A 23,670-nucleotide genomic window follows, 5' to 3' on the forward strand; every position below is an offset into this window, starting at 1 on the left:
TGGGATATTTCTTTTTTTTTTAAAGTAGGGACTTAATGCTACAAACTTTCTTCTTACAACTGCCTTCATATTGCCCCAGAGGTTTTGATTGTTATATCACTATTCTCATTTTAAGAACTTTTAAATTTTTTTCCTGTTTTTTTGTATGATTTATTCTTCATTCAAAAATTCATTATTTTATTTCCAGGTATTAAAATAATTTCTGTTTTTTATCTTGTTGATTCCTAATTTCATACTATTATGATCTGATAGGATGCAAGGAATTATCTCTAATTTGTATATTCTAAGTCTTGCTTTATACTCTAAAATATGATCTATTTTGAGAAGGTTTTATATGCTGCTGAGAACAAAATGAATTCAACTGCCAGTGAATGAAATATTAATATGGGCTTATAGTCTACTTTGTCTGATACAGGAGTAGCTACTCTATTTGCTTTTGGTCTTCATTTATATGGTGTATTTTTTTCCATTCTTTCACCTTCAGTCAATGAATGTCTTTGCCTATCAGGTGAGTCTCTTGTAAGCAATATATGGCTGGGTCTTGCATTTAAAGCTATTATACTCATTTATGTATTGATGGAAGAATTTAGGTAATCTATATTCAGTGTTAGTATAGAGAGAGACTATTTCCTGACATTTTGGTCTATTTCTGATGCTTAATTCAGACTTGATTTTCCTTTAATTCACTGTTATTAGTAGCAATATTCATCCCCATGTTGGCTTTGATTTTTATTTTCCCTTTCTTCTGCATGAAATATTGAGTATGTGTCATAGTACAGGCTTAGTAGTTATGAATTCTCTTATAGTTTGCTTATCATGGAAGGCTTTTATTTCAACTTTTCAATTCTGAAGGATGGTTTCGCTGTGTATATTAATTTTGATCGGCAACTGTTTTCAGTAAGAGCTTAGTATATATTATTCCAAGTCTTCCTGGATTTTAGGATCCAGGTTAAGAAATCCATTGAAATTCTCTTTGGCTTACCTCTAAAGGTGACCTGCTGTTCTTCTCTTGTGACTTTTAAGATCCTTTCCCAGTTTTGCATGTTAGACATTTTAATTATGATCTGTCTTGAGAGGATCTTTTCAAACTTGCCTATTTAGGGTTCTAAATGTCTTTTGTATTTGAATTTCCCTCATTCCTGAGGTTTGGAAAGTTTTTTGGAAAATAATTTATTGAAAAGATTATACATTCCTTTAGTTTGCATTTTGGTGTCTTCATTTATGATTTTTAGATCTGTTCTCTTAATGTTGTCCCAGATTTATCAAATATTCTGACCATAGTTGGTTAACATCTTTTCTTTTTCGTTAACTTTATTTTCAAGATTATATAAGTCCTTCTAACTTTCCCATGTTCATATGTGAATACACGACTAGTGTAATTCCACATCATGTACAACCACAAGAATGGGAAATTATACACCATGTATGTATGGTATGTCAAAGTACATTCTACTATCATGTATAACTAAAAAGAACAAATATTTTTAAGAAAAAGAAACCAAGAAAGAACCAATTAAAAAATTATATACATTCTCTTCAGGGCCTGAGAATATATCTTCAAAGTGGTCTAATCTATTGGTGATGCTTTCAATTGAATTTTAAATTTGATTTATTGAGCCTTTTCAGGACTTATTTGGTTCTTTTCCAGAATCTCTATGTCCTTACTGAAATGATCTTTTACACCTTTGTTTTCTCTCAAAATTCACCCTTTACATCTTCTTTTAGCCCACTGGACATTTTAACATGAATTTTCTAAATTTTTTTCTCTGACATTTCCTCTACTGTGGTGTCAGTGAGATCACTTTTTGAAATGCAGTGAGTTGTTTGGGGTAGTTTGCTTTTTTATATTGTTTGCATATCTACCCTTCTGCTGGGATGATTATTGCTTTTACTTTTATGCAAAGGACTTGTCCTAGGCTGGGCAAATATATAGGTATTGATTCTCCCACTCAATGTGTATCTTCTACTGTTTCCAGTATCAGCACCACTTTGAGAGAAGATACTAAGCAAAGAAAAAGAAGGATGGGGGTGAATTTGAGGCAGTAGCTGGTAATGCAAGAGGAAAAAGAGGGACTAAGAGGAGCAAACCTGAACTTAGGAAAACAAAGAATGATTCCAGTTAAAATATTAGAAGAAATACAATCAATGGGTTAAGGGCACAATATTGACTACGAGGGGAATAACTATTAATTCAAAATGAATAGTAATATACGTAAAATCAAAATTGATGTTAGATCTATTTATAATAATTCATGCCAAGTGGGGGAATTTCTCATTGAGTCTTCCTGGTTTGGATTTCGTCAAGATTTGGGACCTTTAGAAGGTACTTACCACTCTTCAGCTTTACCTCCATGTTTCCCTGGGTGTGGAGATAGCAATCATACCAACTCACCTCTAATACAGTTCTAGGAATCCCCCTCTGATCTTTGGTGTGTCTAGGTACCTACTAGCTTTCTGTTTGATCAGAGGAAATGCCCCCCACCAATTGTCTGTGACATAGTATCCCAGTTATTTCCTGTTAGGAGGTGTAGTCTTATATACCTTCCTGAAGAAAAGTCCCATGTATCCAGTGCTGTCAAATCCAGTGTGTACTGCCCAGGTATATCTGAGTGTGGAGGTGTGACAGTCTCAGGTAGAGGTATTGTAGTCTATTTGATGTGGCACTGGGGAACCAGTGTCAGAGGGTGTAGTGCTCCTGTCCTCTCTGGAAGTGCATAGGTCACAGGTTGATGGGTTTTTATGTGGGCACACTGCATAGTGGCCGGTGACTATGGGGTGCACCTCTGTAAGCCCCTTTGTGGGGTGTAGTGTCATGCATATGCAAGGTTCTCCTTGGCTGCTTGAGGTTATTCTCAGGAATTGCCCTATGTGGGTCTGCACATCTAGATGAGAACTGAGTTAGCTAACTCTGGGACTGACAGCTGTGTTCCTACAGGTGCTGAGGCACTGGAGATATTTCCCTGGTTGCTGTGGATTTCTCATCAGTCAATTCTTGTTCATCAGCTCAGGGGCCTGAACCTGCATGCTGTGCTGCATCTGCTGGCTGTTTCTGTTGAGTGTGGGAGCACAGAATGCAGGGCTCAGTGCTGTCGTGCTGACTACTGTGGAATGTTCTGCCCCCACTTTCCTCCACAGGGCCTTCTTTAAAGTGGCATCGAGTCTTGTGACTTCTACAAGTGTGGGACCTGTAATTGCAGGCTATCTGCGAGTGGGTTGTGGTACAGAAACCACCACCGTGGCTGATGCAGTTCACCTGTGACTGGGATAGAAAGTTAGTTGGCCTTCCTATATCTGAGGTCCGATTGCCTGCGGTTGTGAATTGTGGGTGCCCACTCCCTTTCACTGGGTCTTCTTTGGAGGGATGCTATCTAAGCTCTTGGTGGTTGTCTCCAAGTGTGGGACCTGTGGGTGCAGGTTCTCTGTGGGTCATCTGTGGCACAGAAGCCTTCACCATGGTTGGTTTAATTTACAGTGGTTTTACCTATCACTGTGAACTGTGGTGGGAGTAGGCTGTCTGTGGGCTGTCTGTGTCTGAGCTCCTGTGCAGACTGTCTGGTCAGCTGTTCTTTCACTGTTTCCTTTCTAGGCTGTGGAGAGGTTGAGGACTGCAGCCTAGATTCACTCCACCATCTTCTTCTATAATCTCTTAATATCCAAGTTAAAATATATCAACATAAATATATTTGTAAATTACTATATTTCATATGATTTATTACACTTTTGCCATAAAACTTTGCCAGGAGTCAGAGTGCTTGATTTCTTACTTGGTTTCTTTTTCTTTCCAAAGGTAAAGGAGTTATGTGCCAAAGCAGACAAGCTGATGATTTCCCATCCTTCGGAGGAACTTCAGATCAAGCAGATGAAAGAGGATCTGCTCTCCAACTGGGAGCACCTCCGTGCCTTGGCTACTATCAGATATGCAAAACTGCAGGCTTCTTATGGGTGGGATATCCCTCTTTCCTATTGCTCTGTTTACCTCCACAGGGTTCAAGTGTAATGTCAAAAGAAGAAAATAGTGAGGGTCTTAGCTCTGCCTATTTAGCAGAGGCAGATGAAGTTTTAATTTGTGGATGTGATACTCAGCATCACACCTCCACTCACCTGCCTCCTTGTCTTTATCTGTGTGTATCCTTGTAAGGTATTGTAAAGTGGCCCATAAAGCTGGAAAGGCAGATGATATAATATTCCAAAATCCTGGCTCCTGCTGCAGAACTCAGATTTCCAAGCTGAAGAGCATAGAAATAACTCCAGAATTATTTTCTGACTATATGTTAAAAGTTTACAAAAACTGGGCATTGCTTTAGTAATTTTGTTAATTTTTATGGTTAATAGTTAAATTTCCAGAAGATAGTATTTATCTTATTGATATGACTTCAAATCAAAATTTTTTGAATAATTAATCATTGTTTCAGTTTTTAAAATTACTTTTATTGGTACATTATTATCATACACAATAGTAGGATTCACTGTTAACTTGTTCACACATGCACACAATATAACAATATAATTTGGTCAATATTATTCCCTACTACCTACCCTGAAGTTCTTGTTTTTAATTAATAGGGCTAAATGTGAGCTAAGATACAAGGAATCCTAATCTCAGTTCTGGCCCCTCTCCCACATGGTGCTTTCTGTAATTTACATGACATCTGTTTATGTATTGGCTGTTTTGTATTTCATTCAAGTACTGCTGGGGTACTGTGACCTCATGGTGATGGAGATCTAAAGCCTGTGCAGGGTATCCACATGACACCTATGAATATTGAGCCTGCTGTGAAGGACTTCCCACCTGCACCACTAAAGGATTGCTGATGCAAATAACAGGAAGAACATCAGGGAGAGGGAAGGAAAGGATCAGGTTGAAGAAGAGCTCACATATCTTAACTCAGTCTGACCCTAACTCCCTTCAAAGTCCTTTGCCTTTTGTTTTCTCTTTCCTGTCCCTTACCTCACCCTTTCCACAGGTACCAGCGGTTCTTATCTGACTATGATGAACTTTCAAGCTGGATGAATGAGAAGACTGCTCTGATCAATGCTGATGAGCTGCCAGCAGATGTGGCGGCTGGGGAAGCCCTACTGGACAGGCATCTGCAGCATGAGGTAGTCGGGAAAGTTCTACCTAGTCAGAGGAGGGAGGGGGGAATTCGGTTCAGCACCAAGAACGTCAGAGGTTTTTTTGGCTGTGTTTGAGACTTTGTTTTGTTTTGTGTGTGGCCACAGCATGAGATTGATTCTTATCTTGACCGATTTCAAGCTGCTGAAATGACTGGTTGGGAGTTGCTGGATGGCGAGCATGAAGCCTCTGATGAAATTCGGGAAAAGGTGATCTAGTTTTAACAGGCTTTGTGAAATCTGGATTGCATGTTCACTCCTCATTTGATCTCATAACACTACTGTAATCTTGGAAAGGGAATGGGATAGAAGTCCTCCAAACAAGTTACTAATGGGAACTCCAGCTTCACCCTGTCCCCTTTTGCATATGCTGAGTATCCTGACAGCATAAGGAGTGTTTGCTTACCTTTGAGTCTATTTCATCAACTCTCCGACTTCTGCCTAACTTAAATCCTCATACTATTTTGCCTCATTGAATATGCTCCCCTTTTTTACATTCCCCTCCTCATATCTAGATTATAAATTCAATGAGGTCTGTACCTTCTTAAAGTTCAAGTCCCCTGTAATGCGTAGCATGGTGCCTGGCATGTGGCTGGCCTCTGTACCTTTTCCTCCCTCCTTTTTACAACATCAAATTTAGTTGATTTTCCTATCTCCTGTATACCTCAGAATTTTCAATACAGAAGTCCACTGAATGAAGAAATCAGAATTGCCATCATTCTAACATCCTAGAACATGAGGACTTGTCTTAACTCCCTGACCCAGTCACAGAATCTGAGCAGTCCTTGAGATGATAGTAACAATAGATTTTTCATGCCTCTTTTTATCCTACTAGACTCTAAGCATAGCCCCCAGCTCTGTGTGATGGGTGAGGTTGAGATAAACATATTTTGAATTTCCCCAGAACTCTGCGGTAACATGATATTATGGATTTTATTCTTTGGCAGAACCCTAAATCCATGAAAACCTAGCCACGATCCTGGGATTCTGAAAATTTGTACTGATTTTTGATGAAGTTAATAGCAGCAACTATAATAAACCAGAATTTCTTGGGTAGATGGTTGGTCAGAAACAAGGACTTTTTTTTTCTGTTTGAAAATGTGTTCTTTTTACTCTTTCTTTGATTGTTCTTTTTCAGAGTAAAATACCAGCTTCTCAGTCTGACATTTTAAGCACTCTCTGTACTTCAACTTCATGAGCTGTCTAGCCATTAATCTACCCACTGCATTTTCTTCTACAGCACATTCTATAACCTAATAATTAGTATCCCAATAATATCCACTTGTTCCAAGGGTTATGTCCTCCTACAATTCTGATACTACCTCTCTGCTCTTTAAATCTCCATTTTGTACAATACTTCTCATACATTCCCTGACCTTTACTCCCTAATTAATCCAATCTGAATTACTCTTTTCTTCCTTCTTTACATATACAGTATATTGAATCTCTTTTGTGGTATTTATCCCAGTTTTTCTACACTACAACTATTTGCTTAGGTGTTGGAACCTTAAGAGAAAAATCCCATTTTCGACTCATTTTTGTAAACTTCAAAAGGGTTTGCATTTATAAGCTCCATAGTAAATATAAGATAAAATAATTAAATGACCTTCTGATACAGTATCTTCTCCTTTCCAAAGATGACAACACTTTCTAACGAGTGGATTGCCCTGCGGAATTTGTGGTCCAAGCGTCAGCAACAATACCAGCAATGCCTTCACTTTCACCTCTTCTACCGAGACAGTGAGCAAGTAGACAGTTGGATGAGCAGACAAGAGGTAGCTGGAGGATTCCAGTCAATCACTTCCTTCACCCTTCATTTACCACCATGCCTGTGATCAGCATCTCACAACCACTTCTTTGGGCTAGAACTTGTACTTGGGAACTAAAGGGTGATCCGTGACAAAAAAGTAAAAATGAGCCCACTCTGTATGACTCTTTTAATCCTCTCCTGGGGAGATGCATAGAAAAATATTTAAAGGCAGCATATAGGCTGGATCACAACTGAATATAAAGTTAAAGTAATGTCAATTTATTAAGGGGTTAGGTAGAAAAAATTGTGATGAGGCAAGCAATACTAATCAGACAAGATGTCTTGGAGGAGGTAAGTGGTTCTTTGGAGATAGTTTAAGAGCTCAGATAATGCCTAGATTGGTTGAGTAAATTCCATGGGGATAGACCCAGTGATAGAGGTGGGAAAATTGGAATCATTAGGAAGAAGTCTTAAGCTCCTGATATCTGAGGTTAATCCCTACATACCTTCCAGATTTGCACTAAATCCCACATTGCTCTCCAACTCCCTTGCTTTCCTCCTTAGTGCTTATCTCAGGTATAGTCTAAGAGGAATATTTCTCACCAAAGAAGATATTGGGTGTGTTTCTTTCTGTCTTCTGCAGGCCTTCTTGGAAAATGAAGATCTGGGAAATTCTCTGGGCAGTGTAAAAGCCCTTCTGCAGAAGCACGATGACTTTGAGGAAGCCTTTACTGCCCAAGAAGAGAAGATCACTGTAAGAAATGGGTCCTGAATGGGGCATTGGTTTCCTGTTGGCATACAATACTTCATCCAACATATGTCCCTAGATGAAATCACTCCTGTAACTCTCAGACATAGCTTGCAGATTATTGTGAATAAATTTCCATCCCTAAATTGAGAGCATTACGTTAAACAATATAAACCAAACTCAGAAAGTCAAGGGTCATATGTTGGATTTTCTCTCATATGGAAGTTAGAGAGGAAAAGGGGGAAAAGGGTTACAGGAAGGAACTCTCATGAAAATAGAAAGGAGATCAGTAGAATAAAAGAAAGAGACCAGAAGAAGAGAAGAGGGGAAAGAAAAAGAAGGTATTGAGGAAAAACTGACCAAATAGTAGTGATATATTTTGTGCATGTACAAATATGTAATAACAAATTCCACTATTATGTACAATTAGTAAAAAGAAAATAAAAAGAAAAAAGTTTCCATCCTTGTTTTGTTATTAGCAATATTTACTTATTTTTTAAAAACTCTTTGATTTAATATTATACACATGTAAAAATTTTTTATGTAATTTAAAAGCTAAAACTTAATAAGCATTTACCTTTAGAAAAAAGGAAAAACATCCAGAAAAATAATCACACATTATTTTTCCAACATATTTCTTCCCTACAAAACATATTTAGAAAGACTTTTCAGATGATAGGCAATTATTTTTTCTGATGAAGTGAATTATGGGTATTTATTATTTTTTTATTATTAAAATATTTTTTATTTTTATAGACTGCATTTTGATTCATTTTGCGGCCCATATTTAATATAGAATCATTACTTAAATATTTGAGTCTGTTTTTGTTTCTCCATCCTAGTAATATCTTCCTATAATTTTCTCTTATAATATCTAGATATCTAAGTAATATCTGTTCTTTTCCTTTATGGTATATTTTTATTTTCTAATATGCTTTCATTTTTGTGTTTCTCATCTAATGCCAGTATAGAGATGTTTTGAGAACCAAAGGTAATAATGTTTCAGAAAATAGATAAATACATAAGCAGGACTCATAAAGGTTTGAGGCAGACTATGTGGGTTCCTTATACTATATGTCTTTTGCTGTCTCCTGGGCTTATGTTGACCTTAATATTCTCTCTCTCTCTCTCTCTCTCTTTCACACACACACACACCATTGCCACCACTAGCATCAAAAATGACAAATTCTAAGTCTTCCCTTCTTTGAATGGAACAATTTTACTTAAATTTTTTAGATTAAAAATATTAGTACATTACAGTTATGCATAATATTGGGGTTCATTTTGACATAATTATGCAAACCTGGAAACCAGTCAGTCTCCAGTACTTCTCCTTTCCCTAATCTCCTCGTTTCCTTATTCCCTTTCCTAATCAATATGGTGCTTAATATGGTCCCTTATTAATCCATATGCTTATTCTATTGATTCTCAAAGCCAAAAGTATATAATACTTTATTTTTATGTTGTTATCATTTGCTTTATATTATTTTTCTATTCCAATTAATCCATTCTAAACTCTAGCAATTTGGGAGTATGAATGAATATGGCAAAAATTCATGCTTACAATTTCTGACTCTTCTTTCCTATGCAGCTGGAGATATAGATATATGTTATAGGTTAATGAATGAAGTTGGGGGGATAGAAAGAGAGAGAAAGAGAGATAGATACTGGCCACTGGACTTGGTTTTGTATAAAGAGTTATTTGTTCTATGTGAATAGATCAAATATTTACCTTTTAGTAACATCTGCATTCATGCACTGTAGCCTGGATTGAAAAAGTATTGTGGTACACATGTATGAATATGTGACAACAAACACCACTATTTTGTATAATTATAATTGTCAATCAAAAATGGGCATAGAGAAGCTAATTGATATAGTTCAGGTATATATTTTGAAATACTATTTATAACAGAAATAAGAACTGGGACCTAGATCTTCTGACCCTCAAACTTGTCTTCCCCCATTGCTATGCCTCATCTTTATACAGTGACTCAAACTGTGACTGCTCACTCAGTGGTCTCTGAGTAAAAAAAAAAACACTCTATTTTCTTTTCCAGACCTTAGACAATACTGCAACCAATCTGATTGACAATGACCATTATGATTCAGAGAACATTGCTGCTATCCGTAATGGGGTATGTTCACCGCACACAACTTCTAACTGCCTGTGCACTGGGATCAGGAAGAGTTGGGGCATGGTGTCCAAAGGTGAGCAATTCAGGCATCCATATGTGGTTTTGCTGATAGTAGTGAGTTTGCTTATGTTTTGCAGTTGTTGGCCCGGCGGGATGCCCTACGAGAAAGGGCTGCCACTCGGCGGAAATTGCTGGTGGATTCATTACTTCTGCAGCAACTGTATCAGGACTCTGATGACCTGAAAAACTGGATTAACAAGAAGAAGAAGTTGGCAGATGATGAAGATTACAAGGTAGGCAGGGTTTCTAGACCCTGGATATGCTCATCAGCAGTTAACTTCATGGAATTACAGTCTTGGAGCTGAAGAGATGGCTGATGATCCCCATTTATAGATGAGGAAACAAGGTTTGGGGAAAAGGCAATGACTCACCTGAGGCTATACATATATATAGTTAAAAAAAAAGAATCAAGATTCTGATTTTTAAATAGCTAGTTGTCCCTCACCCCTACCCTCTGGCAGAACATCTAGTAGTCCTTAACAGAATGGGGGAAGAGAGGAAAGGCTTCTTATTTGTCTGCTTATTGTCCCTTTATTCCTCTTCTATTCCTTTGTGTACCATTCTTATAATAGGAAAATATTATTTCAAATCCCAGTGATACATTTCAAATTAAAAAAAAATACCATCAACTAAAAAGTAACCTAAGAGTTTGACATAACATAGATTTATTCAGTTTTGCAACTGAGAGGGAACAATCACTTCTTTTATATACAAGGAAACTAGGATCTAATTGGAAAAAGTCCCAAGTTATCTAGTTATTTAGAAGGTGGCATAACATACAGGGTCAAAGCATGAGCTCTGGCAAAGGTGAACCCAGGTTTTAACTCTTGCCCTTTACTGTTGAAGTTTCTATGACTATGAAATTGCTAAATTATCTCTGACCGTTGATTTTTCTTCCTTTGAGTTGTGGCAAACACATATTTTGCACTCACGGATGTTATATAATATAAACTATTATGCACACACATGCATTTATGTGAAATGTATGTGTGTGCATAATACACATTTACAGTCAGGGCTAGAATTAGTCTCTGAATTTCTAGTTCAGTATCTATTGACAATATTTACTTTTCCAGGTATCATTTAGTCTGAAGTGGTTACATGTGATCCTTATGATTATTTATTTATTTACTTATTTATATCAGTGGTTCAACCACTGAGCCATATTGACGGCTCATTTTTTATTTTTTATTTGAGACTCACTAGGTTACTTAAGGCCTCACTGTGGAGGCTGACTTTGAACTTGAAATCCTCCTGCCTCAGCCTCCTGATCCACTAGGATTACAAGTGGTGCCTACCAAGCCCAGCTGATTCTTATATATTCATAGGACTATGAATCTTGCTTGTACCTTTCATTCTGTGAAACTAGGTAGCAAGTGTGCCTTCTATATGGCTCCCAAATATTCAGAATAAACAGATCTTTTTTATATGGGACAAGTAAATGGATGGCTTATGTACTAAGAGAGAAATGGAAAGTAATTTTCATCTCTCATGATATCTCTGATTGATTGTTAATACTTGCATTCCAAGTGATCTTCAGGTCCTATTCGGACTCCATAGAAATAAATGCTGTATTGCTTAGCCTTTCTGCCATGTGTGTGGAAGGAGGGATTGATTGCATGAGTCTCCCAAGCATTGGGCAAGGATTCTTCTCCCTTATCTTGTTTTAGTACAGTTAGATTTATATTGAGAACAATCCTTTGTCCTCAGTATTTCTGCCCCTCATTCTCCAGATAATTATTTCTTTTATTTGACATCTTCTCTCAGGATACACAGAACTTGAAGAGCAGGGTTCAAAAGCAGCAAGACTTTGAAAAGGAATTGGCAACTAATGAGATCATGCTCAATAACCTGGAGAAAACTGGCCAAAAGATGATTGAAGATGATCACTATGCCTCTGATAACGTGGCCGCTCGTTTGAATGAAGTTACCAGCCTCTGGAAGGAGTTAATGGAGGCGACTGCTCAGAAAGGTTAGAAGCAGAGGTTTTGTTGGAAGGCTAGTTCTTACATTCTGAAACATACCACTTTCACCTTTACAAGAATGAATTTACCTGGTGACCTCTATGAGTAGAGATACTATCCATTTACTTCTTTATGTCTTCCTTTTGTTGGCCAATGATTTAAAATCCAACCTAAATTTCTCCCAATATATAACAACAAAATTTTATGTTTTCTTTACATTTGTAGGGCTTTTTAAAGCCAAAATACTTTTGATTTCTTCACTTATTCCCTGTGTTTTCTGTTTTCTTGAATAAATACTCATGAACCATGCATTCAGTATTGGTTCTGTATCTAAATCTAATGTACTTAAAGTAGGTTTTATATGTTTTGGTTCTATAAACTAGACAGAATATTATGGCCCACTTGTAACATTTTGAATGGGTCATATTAGACATTAAACATTACCATTAAGAGATTATACATGAATAGATTATTACTATCATGTGATTTTCTACATGTTGTAAGCTCCTTAAAAAAATTCCCACATGTGTGCTTGCATAGTCTTTCTGATATTTTACCTTAGCTCTTACTTTGGAGAATTAATCAGTTATCAATAATTAATTGCCTCCATTGCCTCCATTGCTATGAACATTATCTGTAGATATTACTCTGTCCTGGTTACGGAAGAGATGTGTTACATGGACTCTTTGGCTGTCTTCTCATTTTTGGTTAGTACAAAAAATCCAACCTGGTTATAATAACATGTCAGTGCTATGCTCATTTAGCAATTGCTTTACTAAGAGAACATCTAGTAATTGCTTCACAGAAACAATGCAAATAATTGCTATATGATCATAAAGAATTCAACCAAGAATACTGTGAATAATCAAGACTTTTTTGGAAGAAAAAATTATGGGGCATGGTTTGTGATGAAGGACAGGCACTAAGAGAGGGCATAGCAAAGTTCAAAGAAACTTCAAAATTTCAAACTGAGCCAACCCCACATTTTATGCTTTTCAGAGAAAATGTGATATTTGGGTTTGAATTTCTTTGAAAGCAAGTTCTGAGTAGAATAATAAATGAAAATGAAAATACCCAAGAAGGTTTAAATCTGACACAGATTAATTTTATTTCACCAGGGGTTATTACTTATTGTTGATCTTGTTTTGAGAACATTACTGTATTTCAAACCAAATACCATCAGAATTCTACAAATTTAAGGTGATTTTTTTATATAATGACATTCTCTTTGGAATATCAAAATATTTGTTTCTCCTTTATGTTGAGGGAAGGTATATTATACTGTATAAAGGAACAATATTCTTAATATTTTATGCCTAATGTCTTCTCCTAGGGACTCAACTGAATGAAGCTAACCAGCAGCTACAATTTGAAAATAATGCAGAAGACTTGAAGCACTGGCTGGAGGAAGTAGAGGGGCAGGTTGCCTCTGAGGTTTATGGGAAAGGCCTTGCTGGTGTTCAGAATCTACTCAGGAAACATGTCCTCCTGGAGTCGGCTGTGGTTTCTCGTCAGGTTTGTTGTTAGCTCTTTGGCTAATTGTAGGCAATTGGTATATATGCTCTGAGTATCTTCATTATTATTAAATAATAAATAATTATTAAGTAATTATTATTAACAATTATTATTATTATTAAAAAAGCAAGGAACCAAAGGTAAATTCAAATTCTAGTTAGTCAGAATTCCCAGTACTCCTCCAATTCAGTCATTCTCCTGAGTGCCTGTCTTTATTAACTTTTCTAAATATAACACAGTTTACTCATTCCAGAAGCCTAAGTGTGTTAGACAATCAGTCACTTACTAGTTACATGATCTTTGGTAGGTCATCTCATCTTTTGCCTCTGTATCCACACCTGTAAAATAAGGGTTTTGGATAAAATTTGGCTAAAATTTCCCATTCTGATATTCTATTATTTGAATTGAAAGTATAGTCAATCTTATCTTTTGTGTTACAAAAATTAAAGTCCACATATATGTAAGTTGATTTTCCCAAAGTCACAGAGAAAATTAACAACAGGGTAGGACTAAGTTCCTAATTTCAGGATTATTGGCCCTAACATTCCATTAGACTGTTATTTAGAAGAAATTTATCTAGTTAGTTTTCATAACATTTATATTGTGAGTTTTGGAAGAAATCAGTTACAGCTAATTCAATTTCTTATCCTAGGAATCTTAGCTTTTAATTTTAAAATGATTTTGCTCTTCCCTAGAAGGTCACATAAATCTGTACTCTTATAATATGCTTCTTAAAATTCTGTTCCTTGTTACTCTGACTTAAATGGGAAAACCAAAAAAACCTACAGAAAACAAAACAAAACAAAAACAACCCTTCAGTCATTTATATAACTCTAGGGATGACTCAATGAAACTTTGAATAAACTAAAAGGATAGAGATAGGAAAACCATTCAAAGATGATATTTTAGTCAGCTTTACTGTGTTCAAAAGATAAGACAAGAACAAAATAGAGGAGGAAAAGTTTATTTTGGCTTACAGTTTCAAAGTTTCCATCCATGGTTGGCAACTCCCTAGCTCTGGTCTCAGTGTGAGACAGAATATCATGGTGGAAGGGCATGACAGAGGAAAGCATCTCAGGACGTGGCAACAGGAAGCAGAGAGAGATTTGCTCACCAGGGAAAAAATATAAACTTCAATAATATGCCCCCAGTGACTTACTTCCTCCAGCCACACCCTACTCGCCCAGAGTTACCTCTAGTTAATCCATACCAGAAAGTCAATTCAGGTCAAAGATTTCATCATTCAATCATTTCACCTCTAAAACTTCCTACATTGTCTTGCACAGGAACTTTAGGGGACACCTCATATCTAAACTATAACAGATGAATTTGAAATCAACACAGTGGTAGAGAGTTTGAAACAAATTTTTAAAGGGGAGAAGATAAGATTTGTTTACTTGTCCAAAAGTTTATCTTTTTGTTTAAAAGTAAATGAAAAAGGACAACTTGAAAATGATGAGCATCATGTGTAAACACTTAAGAAATAGGTATCTGTCACATTATTTGGGAAAAATAAGAGTAACCAATCACTAGGAATTGGTTCTCCTAGTAGAAGCTAAGAAGTGATGCTTGCAAAATTCATTTTATTTATTCATTTATTTTTTCAGTACTGGGGATTGAACCCAGGGCCTCACACATTCTAGGCAACTGTTCAAGCACTGAGCTATATTCCCAGTTCTGCAAAGTTGATTTTGTTAAGTATAGAATGTTATAGTTATAAAATATGTTCAGTATTTCCTTTTCCAAAGTCTTCATTATATAGGTGAGGAAACAGATCAAAACAGGTGAACAAACTTTCCCATGATCAAATTGCAATTAACTCACCCCTAGGAATAGAAGGCAGGCCTCCCATCTCCCTACCTTTAGGGAATCTTACACTACATTAGAGATTTTCAGAGTATGGGGGATTCATAGTATGATGATGATGATGTTTGAAAATCACTCTATTATACTATGAAGTTGTCCAAAGTGTCCCATGAAAATGAGAAAAATTATCTAAAGAGAGATTTTAATTTTAAATATTTATGGACCCTTATTTTTTACAGAGTAGTGAATTTACATTTTAAGAAACAATTGATAGTCAATGTTTTGTTCCAAATTGAAGAAAGAGATCAATTCCTGGATAGGCTGATCATTGGATGATAAAACAGAATAATTAAAACCAATGCCTACAATTCCTCTTTTCTCAAAGAATTTCTTTTATGTTACAAGCTTTCCTCCTCAACAACAACATCAAAAATCAAACAAAAGAAGTAAATAAGCATGTGTACCATTTTTATACAAGGCCAGCTATCGTTCATCTCTCTAACAAACTTGAAATTCGTCTTTATGTCTATTTTAACCTACAGACATACAGCGAGAATTTTATTTCCAGGAAAATCATTCACAATCCTGTATCCATCCTTTTTCAGATTTGGCCCAAATGGGGACAACTAGGTTGTCCTCAAGGCCAGTGCTGTTGCATCTGTCTTGCTGAGGTTCTGACATTTGCTTTTGTAACACCACATTCCATTTTGTAGATTTTGTTCCTCTTATGCAACAAACTTAAACCTCAGAAGTTCTCATTTTATATTGGAAAATATAGCTCATTTCAAAGGCAGACAAAGCATGGAAGGGAAACACAGATAGGTTTCACAGATGGGTTTCTAATTCATCAATATGCATAATTGTTTTAATTAATTTAATTTAATTTAATTTAATTCCAATTTGTAGGATTTCCTTGGAGCATTTTGTACTTTCTTTTCTCTCTCATTTTTTATTAGTGCATTCTAGTTATACATAATATTGGGGTTTATTTTGACATTATCATACAAGCATGGAATATTGTTTGATCCAATCCAATCCCAGTATGTCCCCTTTCCCTTTTTCCTTCCCTCCTTCTTTCTCCATTCCCTTTCTTCTACTCTACTAGTCTTCCTTCTATTTATTTATAGTTTTCTTTTAATTACTACTTTATGGACATGCTAAATAAAGGTGAAATTCATTATGGTATATTCATAGATGTATATAGGATGGTTTTGTTAATTTCATTCAACAAGTCTTCCCTTTTCCCATCTTTCTTCTAAAAGAGGTCTTAGCTTCATGAGGTGATCCTCAATGTAACAGTCCATCCCACTCCATTTTACTGATTTGATTGGAAATCTTAACATGCCACATATGGAAAACTCTCCCATGGCCCCCCTTATCACTTGGAAATCCAGTTCATTTTTCCTAAATGCTGGTATGTCCTGACACTCTTTCTCTTTCTCCTTCAGGATCAGGTGGACACCCTCACAGATATGGCTGCACATTTTGAAGAAATAGGTCATCCTGATGCTGGGGACATGAGGGCCAGGCAGCAATCCTTGGTGTCACGATTTGAAGCTCTGAAAGAGCCATTGACCACCCGGAAGAAAAAGCTCATTGACCTATTCCGTCTGCAGCAGATTTGCAGAGACACAGAAGATGAGGAAGCCTGGATCCAAGAGACTGAACCTTCAGCAGCATCCACCCAGCTTGGTTAGTACAGCCTGAGCAGGTTGAGCCTTGGAGAGAGGACCAAGGGCTGCAGGTAGAGAGATCTGGGACAGAGTAGTGTTGGAGTAGAAGGTTTGCTCTTGGCTTCACTCACCTCCAGATTCATGATAATTTGTCCAGACCTCCATCTAAATAATGCCAACTGATTTATCTCCTGAAAGCACACATGAATGATGCTGTGAATTCAATAGTTCTGGGAAGATCTAGAGTACTCAGCTTTTTACTGACTCTTCTAAAACTTAAGTTATTGTGACTATTCTTGACTGAAAAGTCATGGCTAATGTTTTAAGGTATCAAGTTAGTTTTTGTCTGGGTTATGGGTGGCACCCTTTTGAAACTATAAGAGCTACTATGAAGATAAAAAATGTAAAGTTAGCAGATAGAGTACAATTGTTTTGTCCTTTGTAAAGTATTAGTTCACAAGTGACTACACCAGGATACTTAGGTTCAAGTGCAGAAAAAAACAGTATACAAATAAAGGGTGACTTTGTGCATATGTATTGGGAAGATCTGTGAGGGACTGGACAGTGCTATCAATAGAGGAGTTAATCTAGGCAAACTTTGTAGAAGAACTTGAGGCTAATTGTAAAAGCACAGAGTTTCTGGAGGGGTATTTTGAATAGGAAGTATGGGAAAGAAAGTTTGAAGGGAAGAGAAGTAAAGAATGTTTAGGAGACAGGGAAAATGAAACAAGGAGTATGGATGGGGGATCTCAAAAGAGGGACGAAATTCACAGTAATTGTGTTTGTTGTGAAATATTAATGGTTGGCAACAAGTGAGTCACATTTTGTAAGTTCCTTCCATATACTAGGATAATCCCAAACTTTAATTTTGTTTCTCTCTATAGGCAAGGACTTAGTTGCAGCCAAAAATCTTCTGAACAGGCACCAAGTCATCTTGGCAGACATTACCAGCCATGAGCCACGAATCCAAGTGATAACAGAGAGGGGAAACAAAATGGTAGAGGAAGGTATGTGTGATTCATATGGAGTTGACTGAAATATCACAGACCAGACCTGTGGGAAGAGACTTGTACAATCTTAGAGCTTCAAGGAAATTTAAAAATAACTGATCCATTTTCCCACTCGATGCAGAAATTCCTTTTAGAAGTTTCTGACAGATGATATACAGCTTTGTTTGCATATTGCCAATATTAGAAATCTCCCAACCTCATCATCTGATCCCCTTTTTTTTAAAGCCAAAATTATCAAAATAAGATGCTTTTACCACGATCATCAATATGCTTCTCTATAAGTTACAGAACTTAAAAATCTAAGTTCAAAACCTGTTATAGCATGTGAAGACCCTTTCCTATGTAGGAGCTTCCAGTTTTGTGGAGACTTAGGTTTCTAGTGTCTTATTATCTTAATGGTAAAGGTGACATTTCTTTGAACTTTTCACTTTATATAGCTTCAATGACTCTCCTCATTCTGATCTTCCATATTCAGAAACATCTGCTACTTTAATAATATAATGTTCATTCTTGAATATCACAGGCCAAGCATAGTATAAGCAATGCAGATTAAATTGAGATTTTCCTTTTGCTGTGTGAAGAATCCATTTCTGCCACCCAGTGTCCAGTTTTCAAAAGTATAGGTTAAAATAAAGTTTGCTAAGACAAAGTTCAAATTCCAATTGAGTGATTAAAATTGATGAATTTTAGGTTTTGGGTTTCTAAGTTACTATAGAAACTCACCTTTTGTTTCTCTAAATATCTGACTGTGATTGGGAACTTTGTAAATTTTTTCTTCTATAAGTTTGTTTTATGTATTTTGAAGCTCTGTTATCTTATACATATATATTTAGGATCATTATATCTTTCTGATTAATTTAAATCTTTACATTATGAAATATTCATCTTTATTCCTGCTGATATATCTTATTCTGAAATCTACTTAATGTGTTTTTAATATAGACACTTGAGCTGTCTTTTGATTAGTTTAGTATGGTTTATACTTCTTGATCCCTTTGCTTAGTTAGGTCTTGCTTATTCTATAGAATCTGGTATTCTCTCCATTTTAATTGGTGTGTTTACAACATTCACACTTCACAATTATCATATGGTTGAGTTTAAATCTAGCATCTTGCCATTTTTTTTTCCCTCTTTGTCCATCAGTTCCTGTCTTCTTGGAATTATTTCTGTATTTATTATAAACTCTCTGTATCTCCATTTTGGTCTAGTAATTAACAGTTCTGTTTTGTGTGAGGATGTGTTTATTTTAGTGCAGATGTTTTCCAGTTGTGGCTTGAGGTACTGGAGACTCTTCAAGAGAATGCACGTTGTCAAGATATTTTGGAAAAATGTTAAGATGTTATTTGTTCTTTTCTCACACTTCTTCTTTTATTGGCATATGTAAAGTTTCCAGAGAATACACAGGATGTGCAGTGATGTCATTGCCCAAGTGTCTACTAGAATACATGTTTGTGTCTTTTTGAGTCTCAACATTTTCTATTTTGATTTCTCATTTGGTAACTTTCAATAAGTTTGAGCATGAGCAAAAGTGGTTTAGTGTCCTCAGTAATTTTTAAAGTCATGCATGGATTCTGAGAGAAAGTGTTTGAGAGTCATTGCTCTAGGATTTAAAATATAGATCTTTAATTTATGACAGCCTAACTTCAAATAGTATCACATCCATTCATCTGCTGACGGGCATCTAGGTAGGTTCCACAATCTAGCTATTGTGAATTGAGTTGCTATAAACATTGATGTGGCTGTGTTAATGTAGTTTGCTAATTTTAAGTCCTTTGGGTATAAACACAGGAGTGGGATAATTGGGTTAAAAGGTGGATCCATTCCAAGTTTTCTGAGGATTCTCCACACTGCTTTCCAGAGTGGCTGCATCAATTTGCAACTCCACCAGCAATGTAAAAGTGTGCCTTTTTCTCCACATCCACACCAACACCTATTATTTTTTGTGTTCTTGAAAATAGTCATTCTAATTGGAGTAAGATGAAATCTTAGAGTTGTCTCTAATTACTAGGGGGGATGTGGGGTGAGAGAAGATGAGAGGAAGTTTAGATTATGTAGAGGGAAATGAGAGGGAAGGGGGGTACGAAAAATGGTGGAATGAGACAGACATCATTACCCTATGTACATGTATGATTACATGAATGGTGTGAATCTACATCATGTACAACCATAGAAATGAAATGATGTACCCCATTGTGTACAGTGAATCAAAATGCAGTCTATAAAAAATAAATAAATCATAAAAAATTAAAAATAAATAAATTAAAAATAATATCACATCATTTCATGTGTAATACAAGACCCTTAATGTGTACTCCCATTTTCCCATTTCATCCTTTGTGCTCCTGGTATTACACATTTTAAATTTTTGTATATTATAAATCCTACCTTGTTTGTCATTATGTTTGCTGTGATATGCCATTAGCTTAGAATAAGATTCAAAAGTGAAAAAAATAACTAATGTATTTATCATTTCCAGCATATTCAGTCCTTGGTGTAGGTAAATATTTTCATGTGTATCATTTTCCTTCTGCTTTATGAACTTGTAGTGCAGGTGTGCTAACTATACAATCTCTTTGCTTTTGTTCATCTGCAGGTCTTTATTTTACCCTCATTTTGGAACATATTTTCACCACATAACAACGTTCATCATTAATAATTTCTTTCTTTCGGTACTTTAAAGAGGCTGCCACATTTTTCCTCTGACTTGCAGTTTCTGATGAGCAATCTGCTGTCATCATTACCTTTGCTCCTCTGTGTGTTATGCCCCCTTTTTTCCCCTAACTCTTTTAAGCTTTTCTTTTTATCACTCGTTTTCATCAACTGGATTATATTGTAAATTCATGTGGTCTTCTTTGTTTCCATGGCTTGGCAATCATTGAGCTTCTTGGATCTTCTTTGTTGTGGTTCTTCCAGGGAAGACTTTATTCTGTGACTAATTTACGGATTAGTCTAATACTAAGATATTACCCTTCTAAAGACTCAACTCATGTATTACAATATCTTGTACTTTGCAGGTTTATAGTTTAATTATTTCCTGCTTTATGTGAGCTCTAGGAGTTTTTGGTTTTTAAGTCATTCTTTCCTGACCCTTTAGGAATTTCCTTTCACATGTGTGTAAAAAAGTAGTCAGTCAGATACTTAAGGGACTTTTCTTCATAATTCCAAAACTCCATTTCTGTGCAGCATCCTTCTCTTTAGTGCTCTGCCTCACAAATTCTAGTTGTCTTGTCTTTCCCAGACTCCGATCTCTATCTTCCTAATTCAGTGTGACTGGAAGTTTCCAGTGGGGTTAGTTCTACTACCAACTCCATCCCCAAAACTGCTGAGGGCATAACCTATAGCAATAGTAGTATATATTTTATTTTTTTCATTGTTTTATATCTTGCATGAAAATCATTGTATATAATATGTTTTCCCTATTTTCCAGTTGTTTAATGTGGAAGTACAATTCCTATAATAAATACCTTATGAACAGAAATAGAAGTCTGTTGATTTTTCTGTTTAGACTAGAGAAGAGACACTTTTGATACTCAGAGTAAAAGCTACACATTGGTGTTTTCTTTTCAGATCTGTATTTCTTTGTTTATACCAACTCATTTATCACCACATACACACACAAGTTAGACCTAGCTGCTCATCTTACTTCAGATTTTCCAATTTTCAGAGAACTTATGAAAAGTATGACATTGACTAAATTCAGCACCATTGTCAGTCCTCCCCCCCTCTCTCACATTATGGGAGAAACTAGAGTACAGCAGACATTCATGAAGGTCATCCTCACCTTTTCTATAACTACTCCACAGGACACTTTGCTGCAGAAGATATTGCCTCTAGGGTTGAGAGTTTGAACAAGAATATGGAATCTCTCAACGCTCGAGCTAAGAGGCGGCAGAATGATCTTGAGGCCAATGTCCAGTTCCAACAATACCTGGCTGATCTGCATGAAGCAGAGGCATGGATCAGAGAGAAGGAGCCTATTGTGGACAACACTAACTATGGAGCTGATGAAGAAGCCGCTGGGGTAAGGCAGGGGTGGGGTGAACATTGTGTAGTGAATATTCACCAAATGCTACCAAATTATTAATGTGGGTTTTTTTTTTTTTTTTTTTCATACTGCGAGACAGATAAATGTTCTGCTTGATTATTTGGACTTTCCAAAGTTATCACCTTTGGCTTCTATCTGCTGGGATACCCTTAGAGTTAGCAGGGATCCCAAAAGATAACACCACATTTTTCTTTTTTTTTTTTTTTTTTTTTTGCGGTGCTGAGGATCGAACCCAGGGCCTTGTGCTTGCAAGGCAAGCACTCTACCAACTGAGCTATCTCCCCAGCCCAACACCACATTTTTCTAATCCTACAGAGATTTATAGATTCTTTGGGGAGTTTCTAAATCTAAAAGATGTGAACAAAGATCTATACTTATCTTGGTCCTATTCTGAAACTTCTCAGAATAACTAAACTTGAGCTTTCATAAAGCAAACATGTTTTTCTGATATAGGCATCTTTATTTCTTTATTTAAATATAAAAATTATGCAGGTATGTCAGGACAAGAAGAACTTCAAAGATCATAATAACTCTTTACCCATTTTCTTCATTGTCCTATGGGAAGCCAATATAGTGTTTCACAAACCCTAGTCCTGAAAACTAATTGAAATATGAATTTAAAGTTATGCTGATGTTTATCCTACAAGATAAGATTATCATTAGCACTCTCTTTCAACTGTGACATGTTGGTTAAAACATGGGCAAATTTGAATTGACTTTAGCTTTAACAAATATATTGAAATTATTTATCGATTCCAATTTTCTTGAGTCTTGCCAATGGAGGGTTAAAAAGAGCTTTGTAATAGATAGAAAGTGTCTCTTACCAAGACTTAAGGCTATCAGCATAATCCAAAGCAATAGTAGTTAAAGCACCTTCTTGATGGGATTAGTGTTCCTGCTGTATTTGTTCTGATGATCTTGTCGTCAATAAATACAGGCTCTCCTCAAGAAGCATGAGGCCTTCTTGGTGGATCTCAATGCATTTGACAAGAGTATGCAAGCGCTACGGGATCAGGCAGAAGCCTGCCAGGTAAGGACTTGATGATGGGAAGAATTAATGTTACTCACCATGGAGGCAAAGGGATTTTCTTATCACTGATTTTACTTCCTACAACCCTCCCAGGGTTGCAAAGAAAATACTAAATTCTATAATCCTGTTAGGCAGGAAATGTAAAATCTACAGAGATTTAGTCCAAAAGAAGTTTTCAGTAAGCTATATTATGTGTTCATTGATATCTGGTTTTGACTTGCCTCATTCTTCTTTTTTATACTCTTCCTTTCCTCCCTCCCTCCCTCCCTCTCTTCCTTCCTTCTTTCTTTGCATACTTAACTCTTTTCTTTCCTTCATTAATTTTTTTTGTAACAATGCTTAATAAATGTCTACCATCTGGAAGTATGAACAAAAAGTGATACTAACTTGCAAGAAAATTACACTTCATTAGGAGGCTAGAAATTTAAATAATTAAGTTCACATAGTGTATGTAGAACCAAAAAAATAAGAATATCAAAGAAAGGAGCCTTCTGTTTCCTGAAACAAGAGTGCTGGAAGATAGAAAATTTTCAAGCTGAGGGGAGCCATTTTATCTGAGTTTTTTGTTTGTTTGTTTTATAAAATGGGAGGTTTTCTGTGCAGACAAGAAGGTAAAGGATTTTTTTCTTTTATGGAAATACAGTCCTAAAGTTGTTTAATCATTTATTAGTGCATGATATTTATACATAATTTTGGGGTTCATTTTAACATATTCATAAGTGCACATAACATAATTTGCTCCATTTCAATCCCTAGTACTACCCCTTTCTCTTCCCTCTTCCCTTCCCGATCTCCTTCCTCTACTCTATTGGCCTTCCT

At 36.1% G+C, this 23,670-nt stretch overlaps 1 protein-coding gene across 3 annotated transcripts in view; it reads left to right on the forward strand.

Moving 5' to 3' along the window:
- Spta1 (spectrin alpha, erythrocytic 1) overlaps positions 1–23,670 on the forward strand; it is a 94,969-nt gene that overhangs the window by 13,437 nt on the left and 57,862 nt on the right. For all 3 annotated transcript variants that reach the window (XM_047554291.1, XM_047554280.1, XM_047554287.1), the window contains 13 exons: positions 3,788–3,942; positions 4,965–5,100; positions 5,221–5,322; positions 6,750–6,887; positions 7,506–7,616; positions 9,671–9,748; positions 9,886–10,041; positions 11,576–11,780; positions 13,106–13,287; positions 16,542–16,785; positions 17,651–17,773; positions 21,580–21,797; positions 22,759–22,851. In XM_047554291.1, coding sequence (XP_047410247.1) covers positions 3,788–3,942; positions 4,965–5,100; positions 5,221–5,322; positions 6,750–6,887; positions 7,506–7,616; positions 9,671–9,748; positions 9,886–10,041; positions 11,576–11,780; positions 13,106–13,287; positions 16,542–16,785; positions 17,651–17,773; positions 21,580–21,797; positions 22,759–22,851 — 1,941 coding nt within the window. The remainder of the gene's footprint in view (positions 1–3,787; positions 3,943–4,964; positions 5,101–5,220; positions 5,323–6,749; positions 6,888–7,505; positions 7,617–9,670; positions 9,749–9,885; positions 10,042–11,575; positions 11,781–13,105; positions 13,288–16,541; positions 16,786–17,650; positions 17,774–21,579; positions 21,798–22,758; positions 22,852–23,670) is intronic.

Source organism: Sciurus carolinensis, chromosome 1, assembly GCF_902686445.1.
Source record: "Sciurus carolinensis chromosome 1, mSciCar1.2, whole genome shotgun sequence".
In the NCBI taxonomy this organism is placed as follows: domain Eukaryota; kingdom Metazoa; phylum Chordata; class Mammalia; order Rodentia; family Sciuridae; genus Sciurus; species Sciurus carolinensis.